Genomic DNA, 20,469 nt, shown 5'->3' on the forward strand with positions numbered 1-20,469 from the left:
GGTCTCTGTGAGCCAGGGCAGTTTTCTTTCTTGTTTGGGCTTTTGTAAGCTCTTCTGATAATTATTAAAATTGTTTTAAGTTGGCAGAAGGGTAGGTATCACCTGCAGTTTTAATTAATTAGGTAGGGTTCAAAGGCTTGTTTAGAACAACATGATTTTAGAGATGATGACTCAGTGTGTATAAGAATCTGAGAACCAGAACAGTTTTTAACCCACAGAACTTTTGTAACACTTTATTTGTAAACTTTGGTATCTTTTTCCTTCCTTTGCTTTAAAAAAAATGTTTAAGTTATAAGGAGAAATTTATTAATACTAGCTATTGTGAAATAATAGCATCAGCTTTATTGTTTTCATAGTATTTACAGTTTGTTTTTTCAGACTCTTAAGAGTCAGAAATAAATCAACTCTTTTTAATAAGTGTCTTCCTTCTTACATGGCTTAGTTCCTGTAGGAATCTATCCTGTTATACTAATATTAAAAGGGGTATAAACAGATCTTTTTTGCTACATATTTGTTTGCCATTTAGGAAAGAATTCACTTCTAATATATTGGTTGTGGATTATTTTTAGTATTTTAGGTAAAACTTTCAATTGCCTAACCCTTTATTGGCAGGGTTTCTAGGTGGAGAATGGAGTATTTCCTATTTACTACAACTCAAATATATTTTCTTAGTTCAACCTTTTAAAAAAATGATTTGTAGAACTTCCCTTTTAGATCTAAAAATTGTAGATGATTTGGTAACGGAGATTGGATGTATGGCTAATTTTCTTTAAGATCAATAAAGAAACTTTTTAAAAATACTTTAAAACCTTTTAAGGAAGGAATAAGAGGAGCACTTCTGTTTAGTTTTTCCAAGTAATAAACAAGGAGCTTGGTTAGGAATGACCATTTGTAAGTCTGTATATTAATTAGGTAAGGGTCATTATGCTCAGTTAGCAGGACTGACAAATAATCTCTCTAATACTCTGGTTTTTTTTTTCCTAGGGTTTTACAGACAGCCCTCATTACAGTGATCATTTGAATGACAGTCGATTAGGAGCCCATGAAGGCTTGTCCCCAACACCTTTCATGAACTCAAATCTGATGGGTAAGTTAGTAATTCTCTGCAAGAAGGATTCACAAAGCCTCTTTGGTCAGAGGCATTTTTAATCTCCTTGTCCATGAAGGACACATAAATATCTAGAAGAAAGTTCTTGAGTTTCTGGGGTCATTGGGACTTTCCATGTTCCGCTCAGTTTGAGGAACAAGAGAAATGTGGGTCCTTCTCCTAGAGCATTATTTTCATTGATACCAAAAAATGAAATACTGGTGTTTTGACTGTCAGTTTTAGCAGTGTCTTTATCACATCACACATTACATGTTTTCTGCTTTCTGGGCAGAGAAGCATTTCAGAGACATTTGCAATTTACTGTTTGTCTTAACAGTTGTATATATGTGGTAATTAAAAATATAACAGCAGTGATTTTAGGCAGATTTTACTCATGTTGCACACAGTATTTTCTTTTAGCACTATTTGATTAAAATTTACTGGTACAATTCGATGTTGCAGCATTTGTTTTAAGCACTTGGGTTCATATTGGGTATTTTTAATTTTGTTCTGCAATACTAACATTGTACTTTGAGGGCTATTACCTACCACTTACAACTGGTTATTAAGGTTAGCCATTTTCTGTATCTTGTCTATATCTGCCCTACCCCCTGCAAAACACCCTCCTTCCCTCCACCTCCCCTTCCTCTTTCTCACATGAAAATGTATAGCTGTTCAATCTGAAATAAGCCCAAGCTTTTTTTTCCCCCTAGTTTGGATGCTTCTCTTTTTTTTATTTGTGATGCTAAATTTACCTTTTTGCAGAACCTGAGTCAAAAGAATCTGTTTTGTGACGTTTTTTTTCCTTCTATCTTATTCTGGGGCTGAACACATTACAAATGCTTTATTTAATCTGTCTTACTGGTTATTGTTGGCATCATGTAAATACGGAAGGTTGGTGTAATTGACATTGATTTCATTACTTACTCTTTTAACGAGCTGACCTACATTGTGATCTCAGAATTGTCCTTGTAAGACACAGCCGTGCTAATCTAAGTGGATTACCCAAATCCAAAATCCTGGTGGTCTGCAATACATTTTTAAATGGTTTTGCTTTGCACATTCTTAGTTTATTTTCCTATCCTTTATAAAGTGTTACAAAGACATTCTCTAATATTCTAGTGTAGATTTTGCCTAAGGCATTTACCAGTTTAAAGCCAGAATCATTAAGATAATAGAGTAAAAAATCTAATAAGCAATAAAACTTGTTTAAAATGACAATTTGTTTCAACATAAATGCAAATGAAAGTCCTGGTATTTCATATATTATCATTATAGGTAAAAGTCAGAGTTAAATTTAGAACAAAATAATTATCTTTGTATTTGGCCAGGGAAAACTTCTTAATTTATCTTTTTAATTTCTATTGAGCTTACTGTCAAAGTAAAATAGATGTGATGCCCCAGATAATTTACTTACATAGTATACCTTTCCCCAAGTAGCATTTATTGTAAATGTGGTAGTGCAAGCTGTAGCCAATGTTTTTGTAATTTCAGATCAAACTAAGCTTTCTTAATTGAAGCTATGTCTCTGAATTGTGAAAAACCAGAAATTGCCCTTTTTTATATTTATGTTCTAAGCTTTACTCTTAGCTCATAGGAATGACTCTTTCTCCCAGTAGAATTGCATCATTAGCACAGTTTTGAGCCAAGGTGACTTTTAAAATTATGGGGGTAAGTGTGGAAATTAAAGAATTCTAAGAAGTATGCATGTCAGTCACTTGTTCCAAGCAGTTGTTGAATAAAAATATTTCTGTAATTCAGTTTGACATAACATTTTCTTGGTTGGAACAATTATGAGCATGTGCTTTTTCATTTTTTCAGTGTACAGATAATTATTAGAATACTTTTAATAGTCATCCATCCCCTCTGTATAAAATCAGCATCTAAAATAAGTCTTGAGATGAAAAACTCAGATTTATAAGTAGATTGATCCCTTCGCAGTACAAATGAAAACATCTGTGTTCATCTGAACTACATTGTACAGTTAATCAGGTGCAGCTATACATTTTCATTGAAAGTTTTAACTACCTAATCTTAAAAAATGTTAATTTGCCTATAAGAACGGGGAACATAACCCTGAAAATCTTAGGCAGATGTTGTTCAAATGGATTTTACTGGTCTTTGGCTATATCTGATTTACTACACTTCTTCCCTTTTCCTTTCAATAAAAATGATCAAATGAGGTATCTAATAATTTAGTCTAAGCAATCTGCATGACAATAGCTTGCTTTTGGAAATGAATCTCTTAAATTGTAGAGTAGTTCTGTATAGCAACAGGCAATCCCCCTTAATGTGAGTTGAAGTAATTGAACTGTTAGATACCAAATATGTGGGTTTATAGCACTTTTTAGAGTTACAGTGGATAGATTGACTTTTCTAGCCATTTAATGGTTCAAAGGAGTTCAGGTTAAAAATCTACATTGTTAAAGTTCAACTGATATGTGATGGCAGAATTAGAAGCATTTGAAACTGTTGATACCTGATCATCAACAGGTATTATTTCAGAATGGTGCTGTAAATGATAAATGCTTGGAAACATTTAAAGCTAATAGGAAAGAAAGCACTAACGTGTTTCGTCATTTCTGTCAACATGTAAAACCACCATGAAGGGGGAGGATCTTATGTTTAGGGAATGTTGTTATTTTTCATATTATGTTTAGCCATAAGCACATTTGCCTGAAGAAATGGTGGATTATAAAATGCCACTATCTTTCATAATAGAGCTCTCAAACACTTTAATGATTTTGTACATTGCAAAAATAAGTTTTGTCTAACAAGGGTTGATAATGATCCAGTAATGAACAATTTGCCACAGAAACATGCATTTCTATATTCATTTAGATATTTTGAAGTGTTTTACACAGGAAGTAAAGCTATTATGTTGGATCAGTTAATATTTCTTTTTAATGAATTCCAGAATTATCCTGTTGATTTGTCAGTATGGAAGAAAAGGGTTTTCTTATGTTTCAAGTGAAATAAATACATCCTTCTGGCACATCACTAAGTAATTAGCATCAAACAGTTCTGTACTCTGATTATACTGAAACTCCAAAGCTTTGACAGTAGCAATGAATTACAGTAGTATCTCTAAATAGTCTTATTTATTTTTGGCCTCTTCCAGCTTTGGTCTTTCTTCACCCTTGGTCTCTTTATTAATTTCAGTAATACTTGCTTTCCTTTATCTGTTGTTGATTAGATATATTTTTGATGATGGTAGGCCATGGACAGAAACAAGTTGTTTCATAGAATTGCCTACTTTTGATTCAAAATGGTTATAGAATGAACTACTCTTATCATTCTACCCCTCCATGTATGTAAAAGTTTTATTTATTTTAGTCTGAGTGCATGTGTTTATAGGAAATAAGATGAGATATTATCTTCTGTTTTTCTTTTTTCTGAGCCCTTCAATTGTGTTCTTTTTTGGGACCTATTTTGCTTTTAGAGAAGTTGTGTTGATATTTTATCTTCTAAAGAGTAAAAGGAACATGTGATGATATAGGAAAAAATGCAAGGCTGAGAGTTAGGAGATTTGGATTTTACTCCAGGTCCTGAAAATTACCTTTCTGATAGGGTACTTGCAGGTGGTCTTAGAGGTCTTCTGCAGCTCTAGAATTTTATAATTCTTTAATCTCATGTATCTCATCTTTTTTTCAACCCCCCAAAAGGCTGCAGCTAGAATTATAATTACTGTTTTGCAAATGATAAAACTGAGGCACAGGCAAATTAAGTGTTTTCTCCTTAGGTCACAGAGCCAATAAATGGCAACACAATGTAGAACCCATGTCTCCTCACTCCCAGTAGAATGTTCTTTCCATTATGCACATTGGGCATCTAAGGTACTTGTTCTTTGTATATAAAGCTCCTAGGTTTTTACTAGCTTAGCATTTTCCTAAACTCTAATAAATAGACACTGGTTTTTAGAGATGGCCATGAAAAAAAGATTCCATAGAGACATAACTTTGAAAGCATTGCATATCGTCCTCTTAGAAATTGAGATTGTAATTAGGGATATTAAAGACTCTGGAAGAAAGGGAGGAAAAAGCTTGTTTAACTTTTTTCTTCCCATTGCATCCTAGATTCAGATGACACATGGGAACCTTTTTATAAAAAGCATCTTTAACCTCTGAGGAACTAGTCTCCAATGGAGCACATACTGGGAAATGCTTGAAGGTTGTTTTAAGGGAACATAATTAGATACTATATATCATAATATAATTATTACATATTATAGAACATAATACAGGTAATAAAAATAATACATGAAAGTTCTCTGAAATGTGAACTAGAACAGTGTTAACTATTGCTATATATATTTTTATAACTCATTTTAGGCATCTTAGCCAGTTTAACCAGTTGGGTCCAGTTGTTCAAGTACATTATTATTAAACCTCTGTTTATTTACATATAAACAAACCAAACTTTCATTGCTGTTGGAGTCTATTTGTGCTAGCCCTACCCTTCTCTATCTCAGAGTTTAAAGGGCCCAAAGCTCTGGCAGCAGTTACTATGCTTTATTTTCATTTCATCATGAATTAAATAAGTTTCATTAGGCTTATAGGGGAATTTAAACCCAAGTACACTTTTTTCCTATATTCGATATCAAAAAACCAAATTTCAAAGAAAACTTTTATATACTTGATCCTGCCTGCACTATAATTGATGATTAATCCAGAAGTCTCTTAGAGTTACAAAAAAAGTAGGATCATCATTTTCAGAATATTGCAAAAGAACTCAACCCTCAGAAGATCTCTAACTTTGGTGTACATGAAATTTCTTCATTAAATGAGATAATGAAAATGATTATAATTGTGCTTCAGGAAAACAACATGGCTTATTTAGAATCTGGTTTTGACAGTATTTCATATGGATGAGACTTTCTTTCTCCAATGTTTTATTAACCCCAAGTCTCAAGAAAGGGTGAATTTTAGGAAACATAGACCCAACCCTCTTGATTCTAATTTAGCTCACAGCCCTTTCTACTACACTCCTTTTTTTCTTTATAACCTTTTGCGTGCAACCATTTGTCCATTTTGCTCCTTTTTGTACATTATAGCTTTTAAATGTTTTCTTTCTCCTCTTAGACCCTTGTTAACCATTGTGAATTATTGAATACCTTTCTCATTCCCAATCATGTACCCCTTTATCTCTTTATTCTGCCTGTAACTATGTGAAAATATATTGTATGGCAGAATATAAAAGTGAATAAAATCTAGTCTGTCTATTTTAGTGTGGTATGGAAAGTAAGTTCAATAATTATATATGGTAGAATGTAAGGGATATGAAGAAATTTTTACAGAAACTCACTAGAAATGAAGATAAAGCATAGCCAGAAGTGATCAGGAAAAGTTTTATGTGAAGTAGCATTTAATCCAGTGTATTACTCAGGACTCTTTCTCTTACCAATAACAGAAATCAATCTAAACTGTGTTCAAAATTGGTATTTATGGACTCACATATCCTAGATGGCTAGAAGTAGACTGATTTTAGGTATAGTAGATCCAGGGGTCCAAACAATGTCATCAGTTCTCCTTCTTTCCCCTCAAAGTGTTTGGTTAGAGAATGAGATAAAACTGAGGAAACAAATTGGGCCGAGAGGAAATCTGAAAAGTAGGTAAGGATAGGGGTGCAATGTCCTTGCCTATTTCTCTCTACTTCTAGATCTTTTAGTCTGATTTTTCCAAATTGCTCTAAATTGTTCTTTCTGGCGACCATATTACAGCATACCTTATTCCTTAGTTGTTTGGAATTTTTTTCTTTCAATACAAATATGCATTTTATTTATAATACTCTTGTGTTGGCAACATCTCTTTCCATGCTCCTACACCGCCTCCACAGCCTGAAAAGCAGCCTATTTCCTAGTTAAATGACTTTTGATAGCCACTTTTTCTAAAGCCATTCCTAGGAGCCACAGATGAACTAATGGCTTTTTTCCTACTCATTCTGGGAGAGACTAAACTAGTACTAACACCTCCCTTTGAAAGAGGTTCCAGAGTCAGAGGTACTCCTATATAGACTCAGGTCCCTTTTATCCAAGAATAATTAATCTTGGAGTAAATTTCTTAGAATTACTTAAAAGAGATGCCAGAATTTCAGAACATAGAAAAAGAAGTTTGATTGAGGCTTTATTTTGAAAACTAAAGCTAAAATTGTAAAGTAGTTAGCAATATATGAACAGTAATTTACATTATCCACTAGGTCTTGAGTGAACAAGGAATGAATTGTTGAGTTTTTTGGTGGTCTTTTTTTTTTCAGAGAATTGGTAATAAGAAAAGTCTTTTGCCTCCTTTGTTGATTTCCTCTTTGGTTATTAACTGACTCTAAGCTAGGTCCTAATCTACCAGTGACTTTTATGTTTAATTAAATGGTTCTTTAACATCATTTTCAATGCATGATATTTTGAGTCTGTTGCATGATGTTCAGATTTTAGTGGATTTCTTTTGTGTTTGCTTTATATTGTGGGATATTCAGCAAAGGATTGACCAGCAATGCCATTGATCCGGCCTGAGATAGCCACACTATCTGTAAAGGATATTCCACAAGGATTTTTTTAAGTTAACCTTGTCATTGGTGAATATTTTTACAAGGTCACACATTCACTTAACTCTGCAACCTTGCCAGCTCGTAACTCTAGGGAGTCATGAGGAGGACCACCTTTATTTTTATTTGTTTACTTACCCAGTCTACTTACTCATCGCTACTTGTGTTTACATTCTCTGTAATCAGTAGTAATCCTCACTGATATGCACAATTTTATAATGAATCAGGGGCACAGGTCTGAAAAATGGTTTCTTCCTTGAATCTTCTATTGTTTGTATCTAATCCTAGCCAAGTGAACATGGACAAAAAGATATTCTCACTTATGCCTCTAGTGGAGGTGAATGACAGGAACTCTCCCTGATTGGTTTCTAGAGAACAAAGAATGAGATTTTTAAGGAACTTTTGTATATTTCATAGTTCTCCTGCCTGTGTACAATCTCAGAACCATACCATGAGACATAGTTGATAATTTGGGGCACTGTTTTGATTAAGAAAACTCCTAAAGCAACACTATCAGATCAAGCCTTCTTTGTGGTAACATTTTAGATTTGCTACTTATAGTCATAATGATACCTTTTATCATTTGCTATAGGTTTTCTGAGTGTTTCATTGCCTACGTTGTCAAAATTCTCACAGAATGTATGAATTGGAATGTATACAGGTTATCTAGCTCAGTGGTTCTCAATTGCGAATGTTGAGAAATTTATGACTGTCATAAAGACTGGAAGCAGGGAGAAGTGTAACTTTTTTCCCAAACCCTGGAAACTCTGTGACCTCTTTCAAGTGAAGAGTTACTATTAATGTGGTTAGTGTCAGTGTTTATGCAGATTTTAATTAGCCACCAAATAAAAGTGAATTTTTAAAAATTTGAAAGCATATCCTTAATTGCTTTGGTTTAAATTGCAGAAATGTTCTTGTTTGTGGGTGTTCATGGCATTCTGATCCCTTCAGTTGTATAGGTTTTGTACTACGTAATAAGCTTCACATTTTAAGGGAAGCCTCTCAAAAGACTATTGCTTATTTTGAGTATCAGCAGACCATTTTTGTAATCTCCTTCACATCTCAGTTTCTTTTATTCTTACAAAATTCAGCTTTTGGTTTTCATAACTCATGTTTTCTGTGACTTCAAAGTTGAGTTTATTTTGTGTAGTTGTTATTTGGGATTTCAGGTTTTTATGAACAGTAGAACTTACCATCCCACCTATATTTTAGGGCTTTCTGATACATCTATATCTATAGTCATACCTCATTTTATTGCACTTTGCAGACACTGCATTTTACAAATTGAAGGTTTGTAGCAAGTGTGTATCAGGCCAAGTCTAATCAACACCATTTTTCGAACAGCATTTGCTTACCTCATGTCTGTGTGTCATATTTTGGTAATTCTCACAATTTTCCAACCTATTCATTATTGTATTTGTTAATGGTGATCCGTGATCGGTGCTCTTTGAAGATTGTTTTGGGGCACCACAAACTCTACCCATATAAAACGGATGGTGAATTTAATGGATGAATGTCATATGTGTTCTGACTGCTCCACAGAACAGCCGTTCTCACATCTGTCTCCTTTGCCTAAGGCCTCCCTCTTCCCTGAGACACAGCAATATTGAAATCAGGCCAATTAATAACCCTACAGTGGCCTCTACGTGTTCAGGTGAAAGGAGGAGCCTCACATCTCTCACTTAAATCAAAAGCTAGACATGATTACACTTAGTGAGGAAGGCATGTTGAAAGCCGGAGACTGAAAAACTAGCCAGGCCACTGGCGCCAGAAAGTTAGCCAGGTTGTGAATGGAAAGGGGAACTTCTTGAAGGAAAGTAAAAGTGCTGCTCAGCAAACACACAAATGATAAGAAAGCAAAACAGCCTTATTGCTGATAAGGAGAAAGTTCAGTGGTCTGGATAGAAGATCAAAACAACCACAACATTCTCTGAAACCAAAGCCCAATCCAGTGTATCACCCAATAGGACTCCACCTCAATTTTATGAAGGCTGAGAGCCGTGAGGAAGCTACAGAAGAAAGGTTTGAAGCTGACAGGGGTTGGCTCATGAGGCTTAAGGAAAGAAGCTGTCTCCATAATACAAAACTGCAAGGAGAAGCAGCAAGAGCTGATGTAGAGGCTACAACATGTTATCCAGAAGATCTGGTAATTAAGAAAGGTGACTACACTAAACAACAGATTTTCAGTGCAGACAGAACAGCCTTCTGTTGGAAGAAGATGCCATCGAGGACTTTCATAGCTAGAGAAGTCAATGCCTGCCTGGCTTCAGAGCTTCAGAGGACAGGCTGACTCTAATGCAGCTGGAGACTCTAAGTTGAAGTCTCCAGGACTCACTAACCGCGGACCATTCTGAAAATCCTAGGGCCCTTAAGCATTGTGCATTATGCTAAATCTACTCTGCCTATGCTCTACAAATGGAACAACAAAACCTGGATGGCAGCACTTCTGTTTATAACATGGTTTACTGACTATTTTAAACCCACTGTTGAGACCTACTGCTCAGAAGAGAAGATTCCTTTCAAAACATTCCTGCTCATTGAAAATGCACGTGGTCACCCAAGAGCTCTGACGGAGATGGGCAATGAGATTAATGTTGTTTTCGTGCCTGCTAAATCAGTACCCACCCTATAGCCCATGGATCAAGGAGTCATTTTGACTTTCAAGTCTTATTATTGAAGAAATAACATTCTGTAAGGATGTAGCTGCCATAGATAATGATTCCTCTGATGGATCTGGGCAAATTAGTCAAAAATCTTCTTGAAAGGATTCTCCATCCTAGATGCCATTAAGACCATTCATGATTCAAGGGAAGAGGTGAAAATATTAACGGCAGTTTGGAAGAAGTTGGTTCCAATCCTCATGGATGACTTTGGGGAGTTCAGGACTTCAGTGGAGGAAGTAACTGCAGATGTGGTGAAAATAGCAAGAGAACTGAAATTAGAAGTGGAGCCTGAAGATGTGACTGAATTGCTGCAACCACATGAAAACTTGATTGAATTAACAATTGCTTCTTATGGATGAGCTACAGGAGTGGTTTCTTGCGATGGAATCTACTCCTGTTGATGATGCTGTGAAGATTGTTGAAATGACTATTTAGAATATTATGTAATTACATAAGAGGATTGAGAATACTGCATAAACAGTTGATAACAGCAGTGACAGGGTTTGAGGGGATTGACTTTAATTTTAAAGGAAGTTATGCTGTGGGTAAAATGTTACCAAACATCACCGCATGCTGCAGAGAAATTGTTGGTGAAACAATTGATGTGGCAAACTTCAGTGCTGTCCTGTTTTAAGAACTTGCATAGCCAACTCAGCCTTCAGCCATCAGCATCCATCACCTGAAGGCAAGACCCTCCACTAGCAAAAAGATTCGGACTCGCTGAAAACTCAGATAAGTGATGGGTTAGCATTTTTTAGCAGTAAAATACTTCTTAATTAAAGTTTGTACATTGGCTGGTTTTTTTTTTTAGACATAATGCTATTGCACAATTAACAGACTATGGAGTATAACAGAGTATAGAGTAATGTAAATGTAACTTCTGTAGGCACTGAGAAACCAAAAAATTCAGTTCAATCAAGTTCAATCAAAAAATAAAACAACTCGCCTTATTGCACCATGTGCTTTATTGTGGTGGTTTGGAACTGAACCTACAATATCTCCCAAGGATGCCTGTGTGTGTGTTTGTATATATGTATATGTCTGAGTTTTTACATGATTCCTCCCTTTTAAAAGAGTTTTCTGATCAGCATGGTCGTGAAGTGCATGACAGTCATCCTTACATAGTATGTAAGTGAAGTCCTTGTTCTTCACTTGGAGAATGTCTCTGGAGGATTGTCAGACTCCTCAAATTACATTAAATTTCTAGGTAGTGACAATTAAATGGGAGTAAAATACAAGGACACTTTGCAGCAAATTAAATCAGTTAGTTTATTTACAGTTAAAAGTTTTAATAATTTCTGTTGCATACTTTCTACACTGGTCCCTAAAATCAGGGGGTAGCAAACTTTTTTGCAAAAAGCCAGATAGTAAGTAGTTTATCGTTTTCAGCCCAGGAGGCAAAATCTTTTATATTATGTAGGTATTTATATAAGCAGTTAAAAGTATAAAAAGCTATTAGTTTGCGGGCTACAAAATAATAACAGTTAGTGGCCTGGATTTTGCTCTACAGGCTGTAGTTTGCCAATCTTGCTCTAGATAATTGAACAAAGATAGTTTAAACAATAGCAACCCTGTCAATTTGTTGAAAAGGTCATAAATCATATATGTGAAATTCTGTGGAATATACCAATGTTGTTTTCTCTGTGTGTATTGTGTTTTAAATATCCAGATATAGTGATTGGTGGTTATAGTGATGGTGAATCATTTCTAAAATTTCCAGGGCTAAATTATCTCTCTACAGAATGGTAAGTTACTTATTAGATGAATTGTTTTCCTGTTGTTTTTGTGTTTAAATATGATATTGGGAGATGGTTTTTAAGGCAAATGTCAGATCTCCTTTATCTGAAATCCTGTTATTTCCTTAATATTGAATAATCTGTAATTTTTTAAAAATCTGCTTCTCAAAATTGCAATATAAAATTACATCTGTAATAAGTTGAACTACCACATTAGGAGAGAAGGTGAAAATTAAGCTAGTAGGTGGAGATGTGGCATTGGGGCAACTCTTCAGAGAAAAATCTTAAGAGAATTGCTGTGGACAAGAGTCATTAAGAAGAATCAGTGATGAGATGACAGTGTGAGAATGGCACAATCATCAGTAAAATATACTGTTGCTTTATGTGAGTCTGCATGCCCATCTTGGGAATCTCCCCAAAGGGTGTATGCAGGAAACATAACATTTTCTAGGCTTGTATTTGAATAGTTGCCTAAGATAAACATAAACTCAAGATTTGTTAAAGTTCGTAGAATATATATGTAAATTTTTTCATATTTAGAGCTTAAGGTTTTGTATTTGAGAAATTTTCTGATTTGATATGCTATTCATCTTCAACTTAAAGGCTCTATTCTATCTGAAAAATTTTAAGAGAAAATATAGTGCTATATTTGCTATATGATAATATTTATAAATTTTTGCTGAGGTTTACGAGAATGTAATATGCTCACATTGAAGAAGTTTCATCTGCTTTTTATTTTCCTTTCATAAAGGGTAATGAATTTCAAGGAAATTAAATTATGCAGTCCTCTAGTAAGAACATAAGTGCAGAAGAGCATTTTTACTCTTGGGGTGTGTGTGTGTGTGTGTGTGTGTGTGTGTGTGTGTGTGTGTGTGTGTGTGTGTGTGTGTGTGTGTGTTTAGACATGATAGCATGTTAAGTATAGGTTTTTGTTTTATTTCATTCTGTGGTAAGATTTCAATCAGGTGTCTTTTTAAGCAAATTGTAAGTATTATCTTTAAGTGTTTTATAGAGTTACTAGGAAACATACCTTCAGATACTGGCATAGTAGCAGGTAATCTGATTGTGATTTCTCCCTAGAGATATTAGAGGGATCTATGCATTTATATAAGCATTCATAATTTTTATGTTGTTATACATATCCTCTTCTTTTTATGTCTTTCTACTGATGTATCCCTGATTCCTTGAGTCTGCTTTTTGCAGAACAGTTTCAGGACATTGTAGCTCATGTTAACTTCCCAACTGATTTCTTTATAATACGCTTTTAACTTTCCAGTTTACTATAGTACACTTGGAAGGAAAAACAGTGCCCCAAACACTTCCAGAGAAGAATTTATATACCCATTAAAAAAAATTCATTTTGTCTTTACTTAACTCCATCAGTAAGGAATTTAACCTAAGGAAGTAATTGAAAATGTATATTAGGAATGTAAAATGGTACAGCCATTATAGGAAACATTTTGGCAGTTTGTTATAAAATTAAATATGCAGTTGCTCTCTTGAATATTTATCTCAGGTAAAGGAAAAGTTACATTCCCATTAAACTTGAATATGAAGGTTCATAGCACCTGTATTTCTAAGAGCCAAAAACTGGAAACAGTCCAAATGTCCTTCCCTAGGTAAATGGCCAAACTGTGATAGCATGGAATACTACTCAGTGATAAAAAGGAGTAGACTATTAATCAGTGGAACAATTTAGATTGATGTTGAGTGAAGTAGGCTGAGTGAAAAAAAAGCCACTCTGTAAAGATGAAATACTATATGATTCAATCTATCTACTACTCTTGTAATGGCAAAATTTTTGAATCAAGAAAGATGATTGGTTACCATGGGTAAGCATTCAGGTAGATATAGTTAAAAAAGGTCAATACCACAGATTCTTGTACTGATCAGACTGCTGCTGTGTTTTGATTGTGATGATGGAAACATGAACCTACACATGATAAAATAGTACAGAATTAAATACATGCATGCTCATGCACACAAATCAAAAAAATTAGGGAAATCTGAATAAGATCAGTAGATCGCATACATTTCAGTTTCCTGATTGTGATAATGCAAGATGGGGGAAATTATGTAAAGTTTATACAGAATCTCTCCATTATTTCTTACAAGAGTATGTAATTCTATGGTTATCTCAAAAGAAAAGTTTAATAGAAAGTATGTATACAGCTAGATAGTTGAATATATAAGTAAATTAATTGAAGGAAATAAGCTGTGAGAATATAGGTTAGGAAATACAGGAGGGAAGAGTTAGTGATGTGCAGATTGTTTTTCTAGAAACATTTCTAATGGAAATCTAGACCAAAATAGTCACCCTTGTGGCCTATTAAATCACTGAAAAATCCATGTATTTCTACAGCAAGAATGACTCTGGTACTTTTATTTTTAGGAAACTATTCAACTCTAATGAGTGATACTAGCAAGTTAGAAGAATCATTGTTTTGTCACATTTGTCCTTTGCTTTGTATACTATTGTATCTTTGGGTAATAGGTAGTGGGAAATATCAAAGATGAAAAAGCCTTTTGTGTGTTCTTGAGGACATCCAGAAAGCAAGATAATCTGTATTTCAGAATTGAATATTTACGTGGAAAAATATAGGAAGAGGGCAGCATGCAAACACCTTGGGGTGAGGGAAGGAGAGTAACCGTGTCAGAGAAAAATATTGGGAGGTTCCAATGTTAATTCCCTAGTGATAAACTTTACCTTGGGCTGATCCTTGTCACCTTCTTTCCTCACAGAGGCAAAGTAGAAAGATGCAACAGCAACTTTTGTCTGGGCCTGTCCTTTTACTTGATCAAGAAATGAGGTTTAAGGATCAGGTTGACTGCCATTTATCATCTCCATTAGATATGAAAAATTCCTTTCTCTTCCCTAAAATGCTAATCCTACTTAGAGTAACTCTTCTGCACTTTTCAGTTTCTCAGCAGTCATAGGAAGCTGGATGTAGAGGAAGAGTTTGAGAATCTAGGTAAGGCTATTATCGTGGGTCCCTGGTGGTAGGTATTTTAGGCAAACAACTCAGAGGGAGTTCTGCTTGGAGTCTTTTGTAGTAATTGAAGGGAGAGTAAGAGGGTTCTTGGAAATGGAGTTGAGAAAAACATCTAAAGTCTAATTCATAACTTCCCTTTGGATTTTGAAAGATTCTATCTAATATGCCAAACGTTTCCTAAGCTTTTTTAAAAAGTCCTGCTTTTAAATATGTGTACAAAGAGCCAAAAATAAATAAAAATGTATTTGCCTCTGTGTTGTCAAAAATTTCATTGGATTTGTGAAAAACAAAGGCTATAATTGTGAATATTTTAAAAATCACAATAAATATGGTACCTTATAAAGTTAATTTGTTAGAAATATCTTTTGAATGATTAATATTAGAAATGTGAACGAGTCCTTACAGGCAGATTTTTTTGCATGTACAAAAGTTAAAGTAAAAACAAAGCACCCCTTACTTAAAAAGAGGTTTAAGACGAAATGGCTAAATCTCAAATTTCCCTTTTTACTTTAGTATGTCAGTTAATTTGACGTTGAGGTATATTCATCTACTGTGAAGCCACTGATGCATATAAAGCTGAACAGAATACAATTTTCCCCATGGGTCTTCTTTTCTCCGGCATTTGTAGCTGTGCTTCAGTGTGTGGGGTCAGCTGGGGCTGAGATGTCAGCTGTTATCAAGGTACTGAGGTCCTAATCTTAGGAAGAGAATGAGACATCTGATCTTTAAAAAAAGTTTATTTCCTCTGAAACAGTTAGTTGGAAGCATACACAATTATAATAGTTAGTATTGTGAATATAATAACCTGTTAAATTCTTTGGTGTTTAGATAATAATTCTGTAATTCTTTGTACTTAGCTTATGCTTTCCTTTAAGAGTATTAGAATTTCTCTTTTGCTTGTCTTTACATCAAATATTTTAACTTACTCCTACAATTAATTAATTTGAACCTGACCTATATTCTTAATTAGTTAAGAGTTATTTATCATTTCAGATTATTTATCTTAACCTGTTATCATATATAGTGTTTTAGGGTTTTTAAAATTTTTTTTTAAGTTTTTATTTTTTTATTATGGTATCATTAATATACAATCACATGAGCAACATTGTAGTTACTTGTTTTAGGTTTTTTGAAATGAATACTGAATACTATTATATACTATACAAATGAATAGAAATTATCAAAGGCAGCTTAACTGGGCTTTCTACCTTTCTTAAAAAATGTTGGTTCAAAATTGTAAGATTCATTTAATGTCATTATTCTTATTTAAGTTATTTATACATTACTGTACATCACAATTATACTTAAGTCAACCAAAAGAATTCCTACTTAGTGCAAATGCACATGTATCAGAAAGCAGTAATTTGTGAAGGATCAAAATTAAAGAGGTTAGAATGACCATCAAGCAGTATGTAATGGATGAAATAATATTTTAAGTCGAGATCCAAATGGCCCCTGATATTTCTTGTGAGAAAATATGTATATTATTTAGTGTCATTGGAAACTAGACTATGGAAATTTGGAAAAAATAAAAATGACCCCAAAATTACCCAGAAAATTATAAAAATAGAGCTTTCTCAGCAGCTATGCTAGCATAATAATGTGTAATAATGTGATTGCCTTGAAAGATAGTGGTTCCAAGGTGTAAGATAAATTCTAGCCGAAATAAGCAGGCGACGAGAGGCAACAAAGGGCCAGGCAGTTTATTTGAGCGCAATTCCCTGGCGAAGTTCACCAGTCTGCGAGGACGCAGGCTGGGAAAGTCGCCCCCAGGAGGGGAGGCAGGGAGTTTTTAAGAGAACAGGGAAGGGAGGGAGAAGTGGGCCCCGGTATGTGGGGAATTTTTATTGGTTCAGGGTCAGGTGATGGACAGCCAGAGGTCTCTCCTTCCGGATGGAGGGGGTCTGCATCTGGGGTTTGTCCCCACGTCATAGGACTGGAATCCAGGAAGAGCTGTCAGTTCCTTCCCCATATGGCACAGAGCTACTTGGTGCTGCCTCTGCTCTGCCTGCGTTGTCCTCACCCTTCTCTCTCCGGTACCCCCATCCTTACACAAGGGTCAATAAAGCACACAGTCTGAAAGATTTAATTAACATGATCAGTCTTGGTTTAAAAAAACAAGATTTTATGTTCATCTGATTGTTAAGATTTTTTTTGAAGAATTATGTTTTAAAACATTTTAAGTGTATCATAAGGAAGAGGGCCATGCTTTTGCTTTTGAAAGCACCAGCTGAATAGTGTCACAGATAGTGTGAAACTTTTAAGACCCTGAATCTTGGTTTTTTAATAGTCTCTGATCCAATTGGTATGAGATTTTAAATTTTAACACAGAAACTAAACCAATGCCATGCACATGAGAACTGAAGCTATCTTTCCAGTGCCCGTTACTGATTTCTTCAGTGACTCGGCTCGTAAGAATTTGTTTTAATGTTTGTTTTTAATTAGGGAAAATGAGACTTTGTGTATAGGAAAGAAAAGGCGTAAGAGCAGTAGTGCAGGTTGCTGCCTTCTGTCCTGTTCCACAAGACCCTTTTAATTGGCTCAGTCTCTCTTTATACATGGTTGGGCTGGGCCCAGACAGAATGAATGCATTGACTGTTGAAGGCTAAAAATGGACTTGGTTCATCTTTTACAAATGAAGAAACTGAGATGTTAAAATTAAGGTACTTGAAAGCCTCAATTTCAGAATATTTGCAACATTTATTGAGTTTTTAAGAGAAGAGGAAAAAAGAGTTGATGTGATAATAGGAGATTCACATTGCTGTGTGTTGGTTACTGAGCTACAATTGTGAACAGAAATGTGGAATTGCAGTGAGTGAAGAACATTTATATCCTGTTCCAGATGCATTGTGCCTGATGTTAGTCCCATGCATAAGGTCTTGAGATGAAGGCGTAGTTGAATGCCCTTTCTTTACTGGCTTGCTCTGATCCCATTCTGGTTTTTCCATTTTACTCCTCTCCTTTCTCCTCCTTATCTTTCTCTTCCCTCTTCCCCCAGCCCTCTTCTCTTCCTTTTCAATGAGCTCACCTATGGCAGAACTGGCTAGGGCTGAATTTACTGACTTGTCTGGTTGTTGTCTTGGTTGTTACTTCATCCTACTGTGAAAACACAGTAGCTATGGCTTTTCTTAGAGATTTGTTGCAGGCGTAAAAAAGAAAATTTGGATTTACTGTATCAATTGCTTATCCCTTCCTAAGACCTAAGGGAAGAGGTCATTTAAACTGAGTTCCTTGGTGTATGCTTATTGAGGGAAGATGACACAGAGAACTGATGAGCAGACCTTGGTAAGATTTCATAGTTTGCCTGTGTGGCGTAAAAGAAATGGTAGGTTTGGTTTATGTATCTTGAAAAGAATAAACACTTTGTAAGTGGGGAAAGGGCTGTAAGAGGAGAGCTACCAAACAGCGGCATATGAACAAGTTGCCAAGACCCTTTCTCCCCAACTTCTTTAAAATACCAGAAGAAAGAACAAAACCTTCAGGATGATGAAAGGAGTATTCCTGGAATATATAGTTTGTATTTTTTATAATGTGACTTAGAAAGAAGAGAAATCATTTGCCCCTCCTCAAATATTGAGAAGGTGGAAATGAGGAATTGTACTGGAAATGTTTCAGTCCAGAAACATGAGCCTTCTGACAGCTGAGGACTCTCGCTCCCTAGATTTGAGTAGGAAGCCCTGGGGCTGGGAGTATCTTCCACGCCAGATTGGCCCTGTGGCTTGACCCCACTTGAGTTTTCAGGCAGTCTGACTTCCCAGTGATCTGACACCATTAGCACAAAGGAGCCAAGCCTCAGGTAGTGTTTTCAGGGATAGGCGCTCAGTTAACTCTGTGCCTGAAGATGGATGACTACTTTGGCAGATAAGCTGGAGAAAGGAACACTACCTCTTGAAATGCCCTCACCTATCTGCTAACCGTGAGTAGTGTGCATGGCCAAGCTGCAACTTTATCTCAACAAGTGTTCAGATACAGAGGAGCTGCACTAGCGCCTCTTTATGGCTGTGTTCTTGGAGTGCTACATGAGGTTCCATCCTTCAGCAAGGCATTGGTGGCCTTGGCTTTCTGCAGAAAACCAGTGGACAGGTACTTCATTTTCATGAAACTGATTTGGTATAGCACAAATTTTAATCATTTTCCCTGTAAGAGTTTTAATACATTTTCTGTTCTTCATATGCTATTGAGTGCCTTCTGTTAAACACTGTGCTTGAGAGTATGGGAAATACCAAGATAAGAAGGACAATGTTATCTTCAAAATAACTACTGAGGACTCAGACTTTGTTCTTTTCTTTTCTCATTTTTTTAACTAAGAGTCCTTTCTTTGTGAGAGTATAAGACTTTGTTCTTAATAAGCTTTATAAGGTATATAAAAACAATTTGTTTTTACATTAAATTCCAAAATGAGCTATGGGAACAGAATGCATTTGATTTATGTGGGAAAAGAAAAATAAAATTCAGACTCAATTAACATAAACATGATTTTCAGTTTGAATTTCTTTTTAATTTTTCAATTATGAACTTCACTTTTTTATAAGTTATCATAGATCTCTCCCATATCACTGTCCTTTGTGCCCTACCTACAGGATAAAGTTTAGGTTCCTCAACATGGCACTTAAGGACCTTAATTTTCTGGTGCAAGCTTTATTTTTTGATCCTCATTTCTTTCAGATGCTGTTCATTCCAGCCATATCCCAGTGACTTCTTATTTCTAGAACTATTATTCACTTTCATAGTTTTTTGCCTTTGCTTAATGAGATCAATTTTTAAAAAATTAATCAAGAATCAACTCACATTTGACTTCTGTGACTTCAGATAGAGGAGATAGAGGCAATCATTGCCTCTTCTGTACTTCCTTAAGGTTTTGTACAACTTGTGGAATAGCATAATTTTTTTATCACCTTTTGTTATAGTTTGTACACCTGTATTTTTCTGAAATGTAAATTCCTTGAGTGCAGGTCTCTGTATTGTTTATCTTGTATCCATATCTTTTAGTATATTCCTGAAACGTAATGGTACTCATATTCCTGGAATGAATAGTTTATATTTTCTATAATGTGACTTAGAATAATTATAATACCACCTAAATAATTAAGGTTGTATTTCTTGAGTGGCTGTCCCTTACCTTTCAAGAAAGGAGTACTGTAGTTGAGGGTCTCGTCTGTTAGAAGATACAGAACAACCTTTGAAAAGTAAATTTAGACGTGAAACCTGGCTGTGGTCCTCACCTTGAAATAGAGTCTTGGGCTTTAACAATAACCTTCTCAGTAGGGATAAATTTTGGGAACCATATTTAAGCCTAACAACTAAATTTATGGTGATCTCTTTTGAAAGCATGTTTATCTCAGTAACATAAGTATTATTTTTTGCTCCTTGACACATAAACATACTACATGATGATTCATTTATTACTCCATCAGGAGCTTGGTACATTGAGAAGTGGTTATGTTTGGCAGTCA

At 35.0% G+C, this 20,469-nt stretch overlaps 1 protein-coding gene across 9 annotated transcripts in view; it reads left to right on the forward strand.

Annotated features, from left to right (window-relative positions):
- Positions 1 to 20,469, forward strand: part of TCF12 (transcription factor 12) — a 440,339-nt gene that overhangs the window by 218,254 nt on the left and 201,616 nt on the right. For all 9 annotated transcript variants that reach the window (XM_037020957.2, XM_037020959.2, XM_037020962.2 and 6 more), the window contains one exon: positions 985 to 1,087. In XM_037020957.2, coding sequence (XP_036876852.2) covers positions 985 to 1,087 — 103 coding nt within the window. The remainder of the gene's footprint in view (positions 1 to 984; positions 1,088 to 20,469) is intronic.

Source organism: Manis javanica, chromosome 8 (assembly GCF_040802235.1).
Source record: "Manis javanica isolate MJ-LG chromosome 8, MJ_LKY, whole genome shotgun sequence".
In the NCBI taxonomy this organism is placed as follows: domain Eukaryota; kingdom Metazoa; phylum Chordata; class Mammalia; order Pholidota; family Manidae; genus Manis; species Manis javanica.